This window comes from Mobula birostris, chromosome 18, assembly GCF_030028105.1.
Source record: "Mobula birostris isolate sMobBir1 chromosome 18, sMobBir1.hap1, whole genome shotgun sequence".
Classification (NCBI taxonomy): domain Eukaryota; kingdom Metazoa; phylum Chordata; class Chondrichthyes; order Myliobatiformes; family Myliobatidae; genus Mobula; species Mobula birostris.
The window spans coordinates 37,845,235-37,862,014 of NC_092387.1; the positions used below are offsets into that span (position 1 = coordinate 37,845,235).

At 40.4% G+C, this 16,780-nt stretch overlaps 1 protein-coding gene across 3 annotated transcripts in view; it reads left to right on the forward strand.

Annotated features, from left to right (window-relative positions):
• LOC140212063 (A disintegrin and metalloproteinase with thrombospondin motifs 14) overlaps positions 1–16,780 on the forward strand; it is a 236,392-nt gene that overhangs the window by 158,874 nt on the left and 60,738 nt on the right. For all 3 annotated transcript variants that reach the window (XR_011889636.1, XM_072282531.1, XM_072282530.1), the window contains exon 6: positions 13,294–13,450. Coding sequence is in view for 2 of the 3 variants with exons in the window: in XM_072282531.1 (XP_072138632.1) it covers positions 13,294–13,450 (157 nt within the window). In the remaining variant the exon portion in view is untranslated. The remainder of the gene's footprint in view (positions 1–13,293; positions 13,451–16,780) is intronic.

Sequence of the window (16,780 nt, forward strand, 5' to 3'; positions counted from 1 at the left end):
ATCAAGGAGGCTGGATATTTTGCCATCATGGTGGATGAAAGTAAAGACTTGAGTAAAAAGGAGCAAGTATCAGTGGTGGTGCAGTATTTGAATAATGAAACAGTGCTTGAAGAATCTGTGCACTTCACTCCAGCAGAAGGGTTGGACGCAGAGTCGCTTCTTAAAAGCATTGAACAGACACTCGCCCAGTGTGTTATTGATAAGAATGCGTGTATAGGTCGGTGTTATGACGGGGCAGCAGTGATGTCCGGGTGCAATAACAGGGTACATGAGAGGTTCAGGAAAGAGGTCCCGCAGTCATTATATATACACACTGCCATGCTCACAGACTTAACCTTGTTTTAGTGGATGTTGTGAGCAATGTACCACAAGCGGGTGAGTTTTTTGAAACTGTGCAGCTGCTTTACAACTTCTTTTCAAACTCTGTTGCCCACGATCTTTTCATGAAGAAACAGAGAGAACTGGGATCAACTGCACAGCCCGTGGAGTTGAAGAAATTGTCAGATACACGCTGGGCATGGCAGTATGCAGCTTTGTGGGCTAAAAGGAAATCACTCCCTGCCATTCTAGCTACACTACAGGATATTATGGGTCAACCAAATGCATGGACACCAGAGCTGTAAATGGACTGATTGATGAGCAGTTTGCTTTACTTCTCACTCTGTTTGAGGATTTATTCCGAGTCACCAAGTTCATGTCAGACCAGCTACAATCTCCCAGTTTCGAGCTTTCATCCGCTGTGGACTTGGCTCAGTCAGTTATCGATGCACCTCAGCAAAACGGGGAGAGGAATCATGGAGTGAAATTCAGACAAGAGCTAGGGACTTGTGCGTCAAGGCCGGTATACAGAGCAGACCACATGAAAGGAGACAGGTCCAGCCACCCCGCCGCCTACATGATTTTGTTGTTGAGGCCCAAACTGAACGCACACCTGTGACATCCTCTGATGACCTTCGCAACCACTGTTTCTATCCAGTTATAGACAGACTTCTGACTGACATGAAAAGACGGTTCTCAGTTGAGACTGGGAGTGTTCTGACTGGAGTCTCAGCATTGAGTCCCAAACACAAGTTCTTCTTAGACAAGAACTGTCTTTGGCCAATGGCCCAATACTGTGGAGTGACTGAAGTGAACCTGACTGCAGAGCTACATCAAGTTCGGTGTCTGCTGGAAACAAAACAAAAGCAAGGACAGACAGTGAATAACACAGTGGAATTTCTAGCTCTAATGAGACCCTACCGTGATGCAATTATAGATTTATACAAACTAATCTGCATATCACTGACTCTGCCTGTTACATCTGCCTCATGTGAACGGAGTTTCTCTTGCCTCAGACGCGTCAAAAACTACTTAGGGAATAGCAGCGGCGATGCTAAGAACAGCAACTTGGCTCTATTGGCCATAAGCAGCTGGAGGACCAAAGCACTTGACATCCAGAAAATCATTGATGCTTTCTCCACCAATCACAACAACAGATAGATTGTGCTTCTCTGAAAATATTAATGGTGAGTGCAGCTGATTTTTTAAAAATTTGGGTCAAGACTAATGCTGATTATTATTATTATTTTGTGGTGGATACCCCATAGTCCTTATGTTTCCTACAAATCCTAAAATATTACATTTACTGCTATTAAGCTTACTGGTTTTGCTTAGACTTCCAAGTGGTGATTCTGTTGATTTTTGTTTTAAATTCAATAGCCAAATTAATTGAGGTATTGTATGGTCAGAGTACGATTTGTCCAACTCCTGGTAAAGCCTTGCATCTGTTGTTTGCCTGGTTTGACTTTAATAACAGTCTATCTTTTGGCATTGCTGTCTATGTAATGGGAATAGCAGTGGGTCCGTTTTGTGTTTTTCAGTTGAAAAACACGCATTTGACGCTGATTGCAGGATTGGTGCGTGATTCACGTTGTCCGCTTTTGCTCAGATGCTCTATTTGTTTTTTTTTGTTTATGCTTAAGTAGCCCAGGTTGTCTCTGATGCTGTTGACACTGTAACAGTTCACTTCTATATTAGATCTATCAATTGCTGTTGCTTGTGAATCAACAGAGGCATTTACAGCAGGCACATAATGCATGAAACTGACTTTTTAATGCCACACGTCTGGGCTTGCGAATACATATTAACATACAGTGCATCCCTCAGCACCATCACTGAATAATTCAGCCCCACTGTAGCACCAGCAAGAAAAAATCTCTGGCACCACCACTGTGTACCTTCTACCTTAGGCCACAAACTTATCAATCACCCCTGCTGTGGGCCACCTGGAGGTCCAAGATCTGTATGCTCCATGACTGCTGGGCTAAGTGTGTACATGTAGGAGGGGACTATGTTGAAAAATAGATGTGCAGGGTTTTCTAAAATTGACTCCTTCTACCTTAGGCCACAAACTTATCAATCACCCCTCGTTTATGTACTTTGATAATAAATTTACTTTGAACTTTGGATGATTTCAGTTTATTTTAAACTTGGGTTGTGGATCTTCATGATAAGGGCAACATGTTCTGCCATTCTTATTTTCCCTTATGGTGGTATATCTATTTTTTTAATCATTGGAGTTTTTCTAGTGAAGGTATTTCCATACTGCTATTGAGTAAAGGGTTTTCATATTTTTATTTCTTGCAATAATCAGAAAAAAGCTTCCAATTTCATGTGTTTGAATTGGATGGAAATCTGCAGGTAATGATGTTCCCAAGTGGCTGCAGCACTTGTTCATTGTGATGGTAGACTCCCAGTTTTGGAGGTGTTGTTGTCTAAGGGAGTAACTGCAGTGCATTTTCCAGATGGTATACAATATAGCCACTGTTCAACAGTAGTGCAAGGAATGAATGTTTCAGGTGATGGATGAGGTGCTGATCATTAGGGCTGTGTTTTCCAGATGGTGTTGGGCTTCTTTTGAGTTTTGTTGGAGCTGCACTTATCCAGTCTAGGAGAGAGCATTCATTCCATCATGCCTTTAATTTGTTCCTTTTTTAGATGGTGAATAAGCTTTGAGTCAGTCACCACAGGATAGCCAGCTTCTGACTTTTTCTTGAAGGTACTGTATTTATGGGTCTTGTTTGGGTGAACCCAAAAATGTTGACAGGGGCTAATTTGACAATTGATGGTGCCTTGCACAACGTTGGTGTTTGTTTTTATGCTTATTGGAATTAGTCATGATGTGGCATTATGTATTGTTGCACCACTTTCATGCCACCTGACTGTGTCTTTTCTGAGGAGTTATGGATGAAATTGAATATTGTGCAATCATCAGTAAACGTACCCCCTTATGATCTTTTGAAGGATAGAAGGCTATTGAAGATGTTTGGGTGTAAAACACTGCTTGAAAAAATTTCTGCAGTGATGTCCAGAAATGACTTGAGTATTTTCTCCCAATGACCATTGACTTAGTTGTTCTTTTTCTCTTGGGTTTCTTAATGCCATACTTGCTCAAGTGCTGTGTGAATGTGAAGAACAGTCACTCTCACCTTCCCTCTGAAATTCCGCTCCTTAATCTGTGTTTGGATCAAGGCTGTGATGAGATAAGACCATAAGATATAGCAGCAGAATTAGGCTATTTGGCTCATTGAGATTGCTCTACCATTTCATCATGGCCAATCCAATTTTCCTCTCAGCCCCAGTCTCCTGCCTTCTCCCTATATCCCTTCATTCCCTGACCAATCAACCTCTGCCTTAAATATACATAAAGACATGGCTTCCACAGCTGCCTGTGGCAAAGAATTCCACAGATTTACCACTCGCTGGCTAAAGAAATTCCTCGTTATCTCCATTCTTAAAAGGACACCCCTCTATTCTGAGACTGTGTCCTTTGGTCTTAATCTTAGGAAACGTACTCTCCACATTCGCTTTATCAAGGCCTTTCACCATTCAATATGTTTCAATGAGGTCACCCCTCATTCTTCTGAGATTTGGTATATAGAGTAGTGCTGGTAAAACCCAAACTCGCTAACCAGGTTATTGGTGAGTGCGTAGGTTATTTGACAGTCATATTGATGGCACCTCCCACAATTTTGATGCTGATTGATAGTGAAATGTTTGGGCAGTAATTAGCAAGAGTTGATAGACTCTTTTTAATACAACACGTCCAAACAGTTTCCATGTAGATGCTGAAGTTGTAACTGTTAAGGAAAATCTTGGAACAAATATTGGATAAAGACTAACTTCTGAGGATAGTGGGAATCTCAGGAGGAAATCAAGATAGATCATATATTTGGCACTTGGATGTAGATATTTGGAGCTTTTTATCATTTGTTGCCATGAACAACCAAATTTGACACTCCTTTGATCTGATCTATTGATTGTGAAATTGCTTAGCTGTGTGTAACATACTGTTTTTGTTCAGCAGCAATCTGATGTGTTACATTGCTGCAGCTTCACCAGGTTGGCGCGTCATTTTTCTGTACACTTCATCCTGCTCCAGCTATGCTCTTCTGCATTCCTTATGGAATCAGGGTTGATATCCTGATGATTACAATGTAAGGTGAGGGTTATGCCAAGCTATGAAGTTACAGATTATGGTAGTATAATTATTGCTGCTGTTCATTCACAGTACCTCTATGAATACCTGGCTTTTAATGTCGGTAGCACGATGGCAATGACATTCAACTTAAGGAAGTCGTCAGAGTAAAGAATCAGAATTAGAATCAGGTTTATTATCGATAGCATATGTTGTGAAATTTGTTGACTTTTTGGCAGCAGAACAATGCAATACTTAATAATAGAGAATAAAACCATGAATTACAGTAAATATATACAGTGCCCATAAAAAGTATTCACATCTCTTGGAAGTTTTCATGTTTTATTGTTTTACAACATTGCCTCACAGAGGATTTAATTTGTTTTTGTTTTGATACTGATCAACAGAAAAAGACTTCCGTGTCAAAGTGAAAACAGATCTGTACAAAATGATTTAAATTAATTACAAATATAAAGCACAAAATAATTGATTGCATAAGCATTCACCCCACTCCCCTCTATTTAATATGACCCACCAAATTATCACTGGTGCTGCCAGTTGGTTTTAGAAGTCACATAATTAGTTAATGGAGATCACTTGTGTGCAGTCAAGTGTTTTAATTGGTTGTGGTAAAACTACACCTGTATCTAGAAGGTCCAATGGCTGGGTGAGTCAGTATCCTGCCAAAAACTACAGCACGAAGATAAAAGAACACTCCGGGCAACTCTGCAAAAAGGTTATTGTAAAATACAAGTTAGGAGATGGATACAAGAAAATTTCTGAGTCACTGAATACCCCTTGGAGTACAGTTAAGTCAATCATCAAAGAATGGAAAGAATATGGCACAGCTATAAATCTGCCTAGAGCAGGATGTCCTCAAAAATTGAGTGTATAAGAAGGGAACTAATGAGGTAGGCCACCAAGAGACCTATGATAACTCCAGAGGAGTTTCAAGCTTCAGTGGCTGAGATTGGAGAGACTACACATATAACAACTGTTGCCCAGGTGCTTCACCAGTTGCAGCTTTATGGGAGAGTGGCAAAGAGAAAGCCACTGTTGGAAAAATTCCCATGGGAAATCTTGGCTAGAGTTTGCCAGAAGGCATGTGGGAGACTCTAAAGTCAGCTGGAAGAAGGTTCTACAGTCTGATGAAACCAAAAATGAGCCTTTTGGCCATCAGACTCAACACTATGTTTGGTGTAAGCGAAATACCATATATCATCAGAAATACACCATCCCTATTGTGAAGCATGACAGTATGAGAATGCTTCACTGCAGCAGGCCCCGGAAGGTAGAGTGTAAGATGAATGCAGCAAAATACACAGAAGTCCTGGAGGAAAAACTGATGCAGTCTGCAAGAGAACTGCGACTTGGGAGAAGATTTGTTTTTCAGCAAGACAATGATCCGAAGCATAAAGCCAGAGCTACAAAGAAATAGCTTAAAAGTAACGAAGTTCATGTCCTGGAGTGGCCAAGTCAGTGTTCAGACTTCAATCCAATTGAAATTTTGTGGCTGGGCTTAAAAAGGGCTGTTCACTCATGATCCTATGGAACATAGAACTTAGGAATTTACAGCACATTACAGGCCCTTCGGCCCAAAATGTTGCCCGACCATATAACTTACTCTAGAACAGGGGTAGGCAACCTTAAGCACAAATGATTTTCTAGCATGTGTTATTCATTAATTTGAGGCAAAACATAACTATATGTATTTAAATGGATAATTCCCATATTTCAAGTTTTTTATGGCATTTATCTGCCCACTGTCCGCTCATTAATACGTGATCCGGCCCACAGCGGCAAAAAGGTTGCCGACCCCTGCTCTAGAAACTGCCTAGAATTTCCCTTTCCCGCATAGCTCTTTATTTTTCTAAGCTTCATGTACCTATCTAAGAGTGTCTTAAAAGACCCTAAAGACCCACCTCTACCACCATTGCTGTCAGTGCATTCCATGCACCCACCACCTTGTGTGAAAAAGTTACCTCTGACATACCCCATACCTACTTCCAAGTACCTTAAAACTATGCACCCTCGTGTTAACCATTTCAACGCTGGCAAAAAAGCCTTTGGCTGTCCACATGATCAAAGTCTCTCATCACCTCTATCAGGTCACCTCTCATCCTCTGTCGCTCCAAGGAGAAAAGGTGAAGTTCACTCAACCTATTATAAGGCACGCTCTCCAATCCAGGCAACATCCTTGTAAATCTCCTCTGCTCTCCATAGTATCCACATCCTTTCTATAGTGAGGTGACCAGAACTGAACACAGTACTCTTAAGTGGGGTCTAACTAAGGTTATAGCTGTAACATTACCTCACAGCTCTTAAACTCAATCCCACAGTTGATGAAGGCCAATACACCATATGCCTTCTTAACAACACTGCCAACCTGCGCAGCAGCTTTGAGTGTCCTGTGGACATGGACCCCAAGATCTGTCTGATCCTCCACACTGCCAAGAGTCTTACTTTTAATATTATATTCTGTCTCAAATTTGACCTCTCAAAATGAACCACTTCACACTTATCTGGGTTGAACTCCATTTGCCACTTCTCAGCCCAGTTCTGCATCTTATCGATATGCTGATGTAACCTCTGACAACCCTCCAGACTATCCACAACACGCCCAACTTCTGTGTCATCAGCAAACTTACCAATTCACACTTCTACTTCCTCATCCAGGTCACTTATAAAAATCACAAAGAGGAAGGTCCCAGAACAGATCCCTGCGGAACACCACTGGTTACCGACCATATCAGATTAATCAGATTATGTCTCTCCAAATGCTCATAAATCCTGCCTCTCAGGATCTTCTCCAACAACTGATGTAAAACCCTGGTCTATAATTTCCTGGGTTATCTCTACTCCCTTTCTTGAACAAAGGAACTTTTGTAACCCTCCAATCCTCTGGTACCTCTCCCATCCTATTGATGATGCAAAGATCACTGCCAGAGGTTCAGCAATCTCCTTCCTTGCTTCCCACAGTAGCCTGGGGTCTATCTCGTCTGGACCCAGCGACTTATTTAACTTAATGCTTTTCAAACGCTCCAGCATATCCTCTGTATGCTCAAACATTTCAGTCTGCTGTAAGTCATTCCCACAATTGCCAAGTTCGTTTTCCCTGGTGAATACTGAAGCAAAGTATTCATTAAGTACCTCCGCTATTTCCTCTGACTCCATGTGCACATTTCCACTATTGCATCTGATTGGTCCTATTCTCACAAGGCTTATCCTCTTGCTCTTCACATACTTCACGTACTTGTAGAATGCCTTGGGTTTTCCTTAATCCTGCTTGCCAAGGCCTTCTCAATACCCCTTCTAGCTCTCCTAATTACATTCATAAGCTCCTTCCTGGCAACCTTGTAATTTTCTAGAGCTCTAACAGTACCTAGTTTCTTGAACCTTTCGTAAGCTTTTCTTCTTGGCTAGATTTTCTACATCCTTTGTACACCATAGTTCTTTTACCCTACCATCCTTTCCCTGCCTCAGTGGAACATACCTATCTCTGGACATCTGCCACATTTTTGCCATGCATTTCCCGGAGAACATCTGCTCCCGAGTTTCTGCCTAATAGCATCATATTTCCCTCTACCACAATTAAATGTTTTCCCAAATTGTGTGCTGCTATCCCTCTCCAGTGCTATGGCAAAGAAGATAGAGTTGTGATCACTCCCTCCAAAATACTCTCCCACCAAGAGATCTGACACCTCACCAGGTTCATTTCCCAATACCAGATCAAGTACAGCCTCTCCTCTAGTTGGCTTATTTACATATTGCATCAGGAAACCTTCCTGAACTCACCTAACAAACTTCACCACGTCCAAACCCCTTGCTCTAAGGAGATGCCAGTCAAATTTAGGGAAGTTAAAATCATCCATCACAACAACCATATTATTATTGCACTGTTCCAGAATCTGCCTCTCTATCTGCTTCTTGATGTCTCTGTTAGTATATGGTGGGTCTAGAAAACCCAGCAGAGTTATTGCCCCCTTCCTGTTTCTGACTTCCACCCACACTGACTCAGTAGACCATCCCTCCATGACTTCTTCCTTTTCTGCAACTGTGACACTATCCCTGATTAGCAATGCCACAACCCCCCCCGCCCTTTTTTGCATCCCTCCCTATCCTTTTTGCAGCCATTCTTGCCCTTGAGACATCCAAGCCTCCGTAATGGCCATAACGTCATAGTTCCACATATTGATCCACGCTCAAAGTTCATCCGCCTTGTTTATGATACTCCTTGCATTAAAATAGACACATCTCAAACCACCTGGCTCAGTCTTTGCTCTATCATCTGCTATCCCTGCTCACAAACTCCCTACAAGCTGTCCCTACTTGTGCGCCATCTACCCCATCCTTTGCCTTTTCACTTCAGTACCCAACTCCCTGCAAATCTAGTTAAAACCCTTCCCAATAGCATTAGCAAACCTCCCTCTCAGGATATTGGTTCCCCTCCAATTCAGGTGCATTCTGTCCCACTTGTACAGGTCACCCCTTTCGCAGAATAGGTTCCAATGATGCAAGAACTTGAAACCCTGCTGCCTGCACCATTTCCTCAGCCATTAATTCACCTGTGCTGCCTTCTTGTTCTGACCTTCCCTAGTTCATGGCACCAGGAGTAATCCAGAGATTACTACCTTGGAGGTCCTGCTCTTCAGCCTCCTTCCTAACTCTCTCAACTTACTGCGCAGGACCGCTACCCCTCTCCTGCCCATGTCATTGGTACCAATATGTACCACAACTTCTGGCTGCTCACCCTTCCTTTCAAGAATATTCTGCAACCGCTCAGAGACATCCTGATCCCTACCACCCAGAAGGCAACACACTATCCTGGTATCTTTTTTGCTGCCGCAGAATCTCCTGTCTGTCCTCCTAACTATTGAGTCCCCTGTGACTATTGCTCCAGCTGACTTCACCCTACCCTTCTGAGACTCCGAGTCAACCACAGGGCTATTGGTCTGGCTGCTGATGCCTTCCCGAGATAGCTCATCCCCATTATCAGTATCCAAAGGGGTATACCTATTGCTGAGGGGAATGGCCACAAGGGGACCCTGCACTAACTTCTTTCTCCCTTTACCTCTCTCGGTGTTCACCCATCTACTCTCTGAATTCTGCTCTCTGGGTGTAACCACCTGCTCAAAAGTCTTATCTCTCAATTTCTCTGCCTTCTTGGTGATCCTGAGTTCATCCACCTCCACCTCCTTGATGCAGTCTTTCAGGAACTGGAGTTGGCTGCACTTCCCAGGGTGTAGTCATCAGGGAGACCATCAGGTTCCACGAATTCCCACATCCTACGGGAGGAGCATTCCACTGCCATCCTGCCTGCACTGTACTATGGGCAACCAGGATCAAATCAGCAATACAGAAAGGAAAAACCTACCCTTCTTACGTGCTTCTTTGGCCTCAGCCTCTTCTCGTTGAAGGCTCTTGAGTCAAAGCCTCTAAGTTCCCACTCTGACCCTAGCCCCCACTTCGATGATGGCCGCTCCACTAGACCCTATCTCTTTTTTATGGTTTGAAAAATAAGAAAAAAAACCCAAGCAAGGAGGAAGAACTTACTGCGTTTGGTGGTGCTTTGCCTGCCTTCCCCTGCCGCCGATGTCTCTGATGCTTCCTACGCCTGCACACTAGCTACTGTTTTTAAGAAAAAATCCCCATGCAAGGAGAAAGAACTCACCACGTCTAGTAGTGCTCTGCCTGCCTTTCGATGCCTCTGACACAATCTGACACAGCTTGGACAGTTTCGTAAAGAAGAGTGGGGAAAAATTGCCGTGTCCAGAGACTTATCCACACAGACTCAAGGCTGTAATTGCTGCCAAAGGTGCCTCTACTAAATACTGACTTGAAGGGGGTGAATACTTATACAATCAATTATTTTGTGTTTTATATTTGTAATTAATTTGGATAATTTTTAGAGATCAGTTTTCACTTTGACATGAACGAATCTTTTTATGTTGATCAGTGTCAAAAAAGCCAACCTGAATCCACTGTGATTCAATGTTGTAAAACAATAAAACATGAAAACTTTCAAGGGAGTGAATACTTTTTATAGGCAATGTATATTAAATAATTAAATAAGTAGTACAAAAACAGAAATAAAAATAGTGAGGTAGTGTTCATGGGTTCAATATCTGTTCAGAAACCGGATCACAGAGGGGAAGAAGCTGTTCCTGAATTGTTATGGTGTGCCTTCACACTTCTGTACTTCCTTCCTCATGGTAGCAATGAGAACAAGGCATGACCTATATGATGGAGGTCTCTAATGATGGACGCCACCTCTTTGAGGCATTGCTCTTTTAAGATGTCCTGGATACTACGGAGGCTAGTGCACGTGATGAAGCTAAGTTTACAACTCTATAGCTTCCTTTGATCCTGTGCAGTAGCCTCCCACCCCATATCAGACGGTGATGCAGCCATTTAGAATGCTCTCCACTGCACAACTGTAGAAATTTAAGAATATTTTAGGTGACATACCAAATCACCTCAAACTCCTAATGAAATAAAGACTTCTTTTGTCTCCACAAATTCACATTTACAAGGTCCATATTGTTATTTGTCACAGGTACATTGAAGAGGACAAAGTCAGATCAGGTTATCCTCTATGTTGATTCCTTCACTTCCTGGCATGTACCCAAAATGCCAACTATGCCATTCAAAGCTTGGTCATTGTTGAAGAGTGAGGTAATACATGTTGTACAAGTAAACAGTCTGACAGAGTACTTGGTAAATGTTGGGATATGAGGAAGTGTAGAGACATAGAAGGCTCTTGGAGTGCATGTTAATATATCTGGAAAGGTGATCAACAGATAAGACAACTAAAGAAGTATAGGAAATACTTGTCTATGTTGGCTGAGGCTTAGAATTTTAAGAGCAAAGAATTTATGCTAAAACTGTGTAAGAGATAGTTCAACTCCAGTTAAACTGCAACATACGCATTATAAAAAAGATATTTTCAAAAAGAATTAATCGGAGAAGAGATTGACTATGCTAGGATTATTTTCTTTAGAACTTAGAAGGCCATAGGAAGATTGGCAAATAGGAAGAATATAGACAAATGGATAACTAGGCCACATCAACTAAGTATGTTAATTGGTGTAAAGTCCAAGGGAGAATTGGGTATTTATAAGTCACAGTCTTGTAAGGGTAGTGGAGGCAGAAATCCTCATCACATTTCAACAGGTACATGAATGAGCATTTGAAAAGCCATAACGATAAGACTACAGTCTTAAGAACTGACACTTGGAAGTAACCTGGTGCAGATTTTAGACTGATGACCTCCTTGATAAGTTGCTGTGATTCTATGGAAAGTCTGGTGAAGAGCCACCAACTGCAATTGCCCAAGCACATGTAAGAATCTCAGTCTTGGTCTTCCTTACATTGAGAGGTGCGCAGAATTGATGGCATTTCATGGAAATAGTCTGGGCTGCCTTCTCAAGGTAATAAAGTGAGCTCCTCTATGTGCTACAATGGGCAAAGTTGGGATCTCTATTCATGAACACTAGTCTTATGAGTATGCATGCAAATAGGTCGATATTAATTCTAAAAGTCTTTTTGTGATCAACCAAAATTCCCAAATATTTGGAATATGAATCACTTGCCAATTTGCACACAAGATGTTGCCAGTTGCATTGTCATCACTTAGTTTTTTTGCTTTTCTGATGAAGAACATCTTTTGCCTATGCCTAATATATCGTTCTTTCAGTACTTTTATGCCTGCACATCATTCAACTGCCAAACCAGAAGAAGCCAACAAACAACTGTTGTCATCTCTTCAACAAAAATGCAGGAATTTCTGTGTCTCTTTGATACTCTGCTTAAGACAGAGGTCTTAAATCTGTCAGAAATTATGATTACTGAGCCTTTTTAACAGTAAGTAAAATGCACGGTAGTGAAATTTTTAACTTTGTTTATGACGTTTGGTGTAGCCCTGGTACCAATCCAATTGAGTTAGTTGTTTATTCTGACTAATTAATGTCTTACCAAATATTTGTGTTTGGGGTATGTAATAAATGATTTGAACTGTAAAGAACCAAAAGGAAAATCATTATGCTCAGCAATTCAGTGCGGGATAGATCATGCACCAGCTGATCATTGTGCTTATCTGATAAAGGCTGTGACACTCTTATTTGTGTAGTTTATCTCTGTCACTTTGAAGGTTTACCATTTTGTATTCATGGATTGGAAATAATGGGCAAGAAAAGGACTGAAACGGGACTTCATTTATAGATGAAACAAAGCATAGAAAACAAATAGCATAATTTTTCCATGCAGGTAGCTTCCAACTTTGGAAAAATTTCATAGCTGAAAATGAACTTTTGTGTTGCATATTCTAATACAATCTTGTAATTCAGTTGAATTAAATTTGATAAGGTGCATTAAAAATAAGATTGTATGTGATGTGCTCAGTTAGGTTTACTTGATCAATTGACAGCTAAGTTTGTAAATGCACTTGTGATTGTAATTCCGAGTCAGCGTTCCAGGTATGTGCTAAATTCTCTGATCTCAGCCAATTCAGCATATTGGATGTGCTTGCCATTGCATTTCCCGAGTTGGGATATGGTTGCAATCCTAATTTTCTTTCTGCCACCTCTGAAAACATAGATTTTTGAATAGAAAAAGCTTGTTGGGGACAAAAAACTATGGAATTGAAGCCAATCAAAAGTTAAATCTAATTTTATTTTCAAACATATATTCAATGACCCCACAGATAACCATGCACCTTTAAAAAATCAAGAAACTTAAATTCATTTTAAGTAATGAAGAATTAAAATTCAATTTTGTTGAGTTTCTGTTTTCATAAACTTATTTTGTTTTGTTAACTATACATTGTTCTTATTTTGCAGTCGATCAGCTTAATAGAGCATGGGAATCCTTCTCGAAGTTTAGAACAAGTTTGCCGGTGGGCTCATGTTCAACAGCGCTCTGATCCGGAGCACGCGGAGCATCACGATCATGCCATATTCCTTACCAGGCAAGATTTTGGTCCTGCAGGTATGCAAGGTACAGTATTGTTCTCGATCAGGTGTGTGCAGTCTGAATTCTGCAGGTAAGAGGTAACTTCTTGGAATATAATTACTCTGACATAAATTTAATATAAATTAAAATGTATTTTTTACAAGCAATTAACATTCTGTAGACATCGGTAGTGCTGATGTGTTCTTAACTTTATTTGCTGTTTTTTGAATGATCCAGTTTTGAATTATATAACTACTTCTCTTTCTCAAAGGCTCATTTCTTTCATACAGCATATTCTTTAGAAAAACATTTGCATTCCCATTCTGGTGCTTCATTTCTGATACACATATTATTTAAAATTTATTAATAGTTTGTCCCTGAGATTCCTCTTGTACTGTCAGAATGCCCAAACTTTGCTTCTTTGTGGGTGTGCAATTGCCTGCTTGTCTCTTTCTATGGCAAGTGGAAGAACTTAACACATTTCAGTTTTGTCTTCAACTTTTTCCACGTCTGTTTAATCAACTGCTAATGAGTACAACACATTATATTTAATTGAATTAGAAAACAACTGCATGATGTTTCTAGCTCGGTGTTTTTATTTTCAAAATCTTGACGTTCATATAGTGATAATTTGATAGTTCTGTCAAAGAAATTTGAATTACCTATTATTCCTTTTTCTTATCGATTACAACTACAGCAAATGCTTTTTCTTTGCTTGTTTTGCCCATTTATTATTGGTTTGAACTTTCCTCAAAGTTATTTGTCTGTCATCCACTTACTAAGTATGCTCCTGCCATGGCCAAGCCCCTGTGTGGAAATTTCAGGCATTTGTTAAAAGGCCTAAGACAGCTGTTAAAATCTAATTTAATGCTCTCAAGTATACTGTAGTTTTCACTATTTAAGTAACACATATAAGCAAGTATCACTTTGCTGTAAAACTAGACATCACCAGAATATTGTCAATATCATGATATATTTTCTATGACAGGAAAGTATTTGAGAATTAGTCAAAATAGATGTAATATATTAATTACAAATTGATGGGATTAAGCTTTACTTTGAGCTGTCGTTTTAAACATATTTGCAAGCAGTGCTTTCAGCATGCCGTTTTTTGGAAAGGACAGATTTGCATGAGCTGTAAAAAGTTAAATTAATACAGATCCATATTTTAATAAAATAATATCACACCTTCACTGTGCATAGCTGGATAACTGCACACTACTTGATCGAGGAATGTATGTAAAATGTGGCTTTTATTTTTTCATGTAAGGATCTGTGCTAAAATACTGTTTGTCTTGTTAATGCCATTAGCATGGATATGCATTTGCTGACTGATGCTTGTTGTAACTGTGGGAAGGTGTGTATCTGCAGTAGGCTTCACAATATAGTGTTCATATTAAATTAGTTTAATTGGTTTGCCTGCGCAGTGGTTTTTAAAAGATTGTTTGAAAATGCAGCTGTATACTACCACATTGAAAATGAAAAGTAATACAATGGTTTGGGGGTAGCTATTCATGCAACGTGTTTTTTGGCAAGATACACAGAATATCTTCAAATGGCACATTTTTTTCAGTGACACAGCTTACCAAATGGTTTTTGTGATAGTATTGGAATATTTTACAAGTTAATCAAGTCTTTCAGAAATGTACTTAAATATGTTTCAGTTTTAACACCAACAGCAGATGGGATTTGCAGATATATGACTTGGGCCAGCAGCATCATTGATGGAGCTCTGAACTTCACGGGCAGTTGCATATTTTAGGTGCATTTCCACATCAGAAGAAAGAGTTTAAATAATATTAATAGGTTATTTAAGTATTGTTTTAGCATTTCTAAAAATTTGATGTTGACATTTTATTGAAGTAAAGCTTTTGAATCATTTGTGTATCTATATATACAGTTTTTGATTTTCTACCTAATCCCTCTCATAATGCATGGTGGCAAAGATTACTAGTGACTGTATTGAAATGGCACCTGGGATCCCATAGAAATTGCTGGGGTGAATTTGTTCCGAATGCTCAACCACATAGTGTTTTGCCTTTAATGTGCCTGGAAGCGGTGGAAGTGAGCGAGGTCCTCAATGAATACTTCTCTTCGGTATTCACCAATGAGAGGGAACTTGAGGACGGTGAAGACAATATGAGTGAGGTTGATGTTCTGGAGCATGTTGATATTAAGGGAGAGGAGGTGTTGGAGTTGCTAAAATACATTAGGACAGATAAGTCCCCGGGGAATATTCCCCAGGCTGCTCCATGAGGCGAGGGAAGAGATTGCTGAGCCTCTGGCTAGGATCTTTATATCCTCGTTGTCCACGGGAATGGTACCGGAGGATTGGAGGGAGGCGAATGTTGTCCCCTTGTTCAAAAAAGGCAGTAGGGATAGTCCGGGTAATTATAGACCAGTGACTCTTACGTCTGTGGTGGGAAAGCTGTTGGAAAAGATTCTTAGAGATAAGACCTATGGGCATTTAGAGAATCATGGTCTGATCAGGGACAGTCAGCATGGCTTTGTGAAGGGCAGATCATGTCTAACAAGCCTGATAGAGTTCTTTGAGGAGGTAACCAGGCATATAGATGAGGGTAGAGCAGTGGATGTGATCTATGTGGATTTTAGTAAGGCATTTGACAAGGTTCCACATGGTAGGCTTATACAGGAAGTCAAAAGACATGGGATCCAGAGAATTTTGGCCAGGTGGGTTCAGAATTGGCTTGCCTGCAGAAAGCAGAGGGTCGTGGTGGAGGGAGCACATTCGGATTGAAGGGTTGTGACTAGTAGTGTCCCACAAGGATTGATTCTGGGACCTCTACTTTTCCTGATTTTTATTAACAACCTGGATGTGGGGGTAGAAGGGTGGGTTGGCAAGTTTGCAGACGACACAAAAGTTGGTGGTGTTGTGGATAGTGTAGAAGATTTTCGCAGATTGCAGAGAGACATTGATAAGATGCAGAAGTGGGCTGAGAAGTGGCAGATGGAGTTCAACCCGGAGAAGTGTTTGCGTTTTTGGTCAATGACTGTTTGTCAGAAGATTATGTGACCTACTGTGCATTTCCAGCATTTCCTGTTTTTATTTCAGATTTCCAGCACCTGCAGTTTTTTTTTTTGTTTTCATTTACTGAATACTTTTCCAGCTGGATCATTTGTAAAGATCTCAAACATGTACCTAATGAACAGCCTCACCTATAGTATGCAGATTTCTTGTTAGAGAAATAGTTTTAATTGATCAAATTGACAAAAACAAGTGTCCCTTCATCTCTTCAAACTTAAATTTGTAGTACTATACTGTGATTACAACATATAGAAAGATAATAAATTCTACATCTGAATTATGAAGTAAACTGTTGGTCAGTACCTTACTAGAACCAAATAATTTCAAGA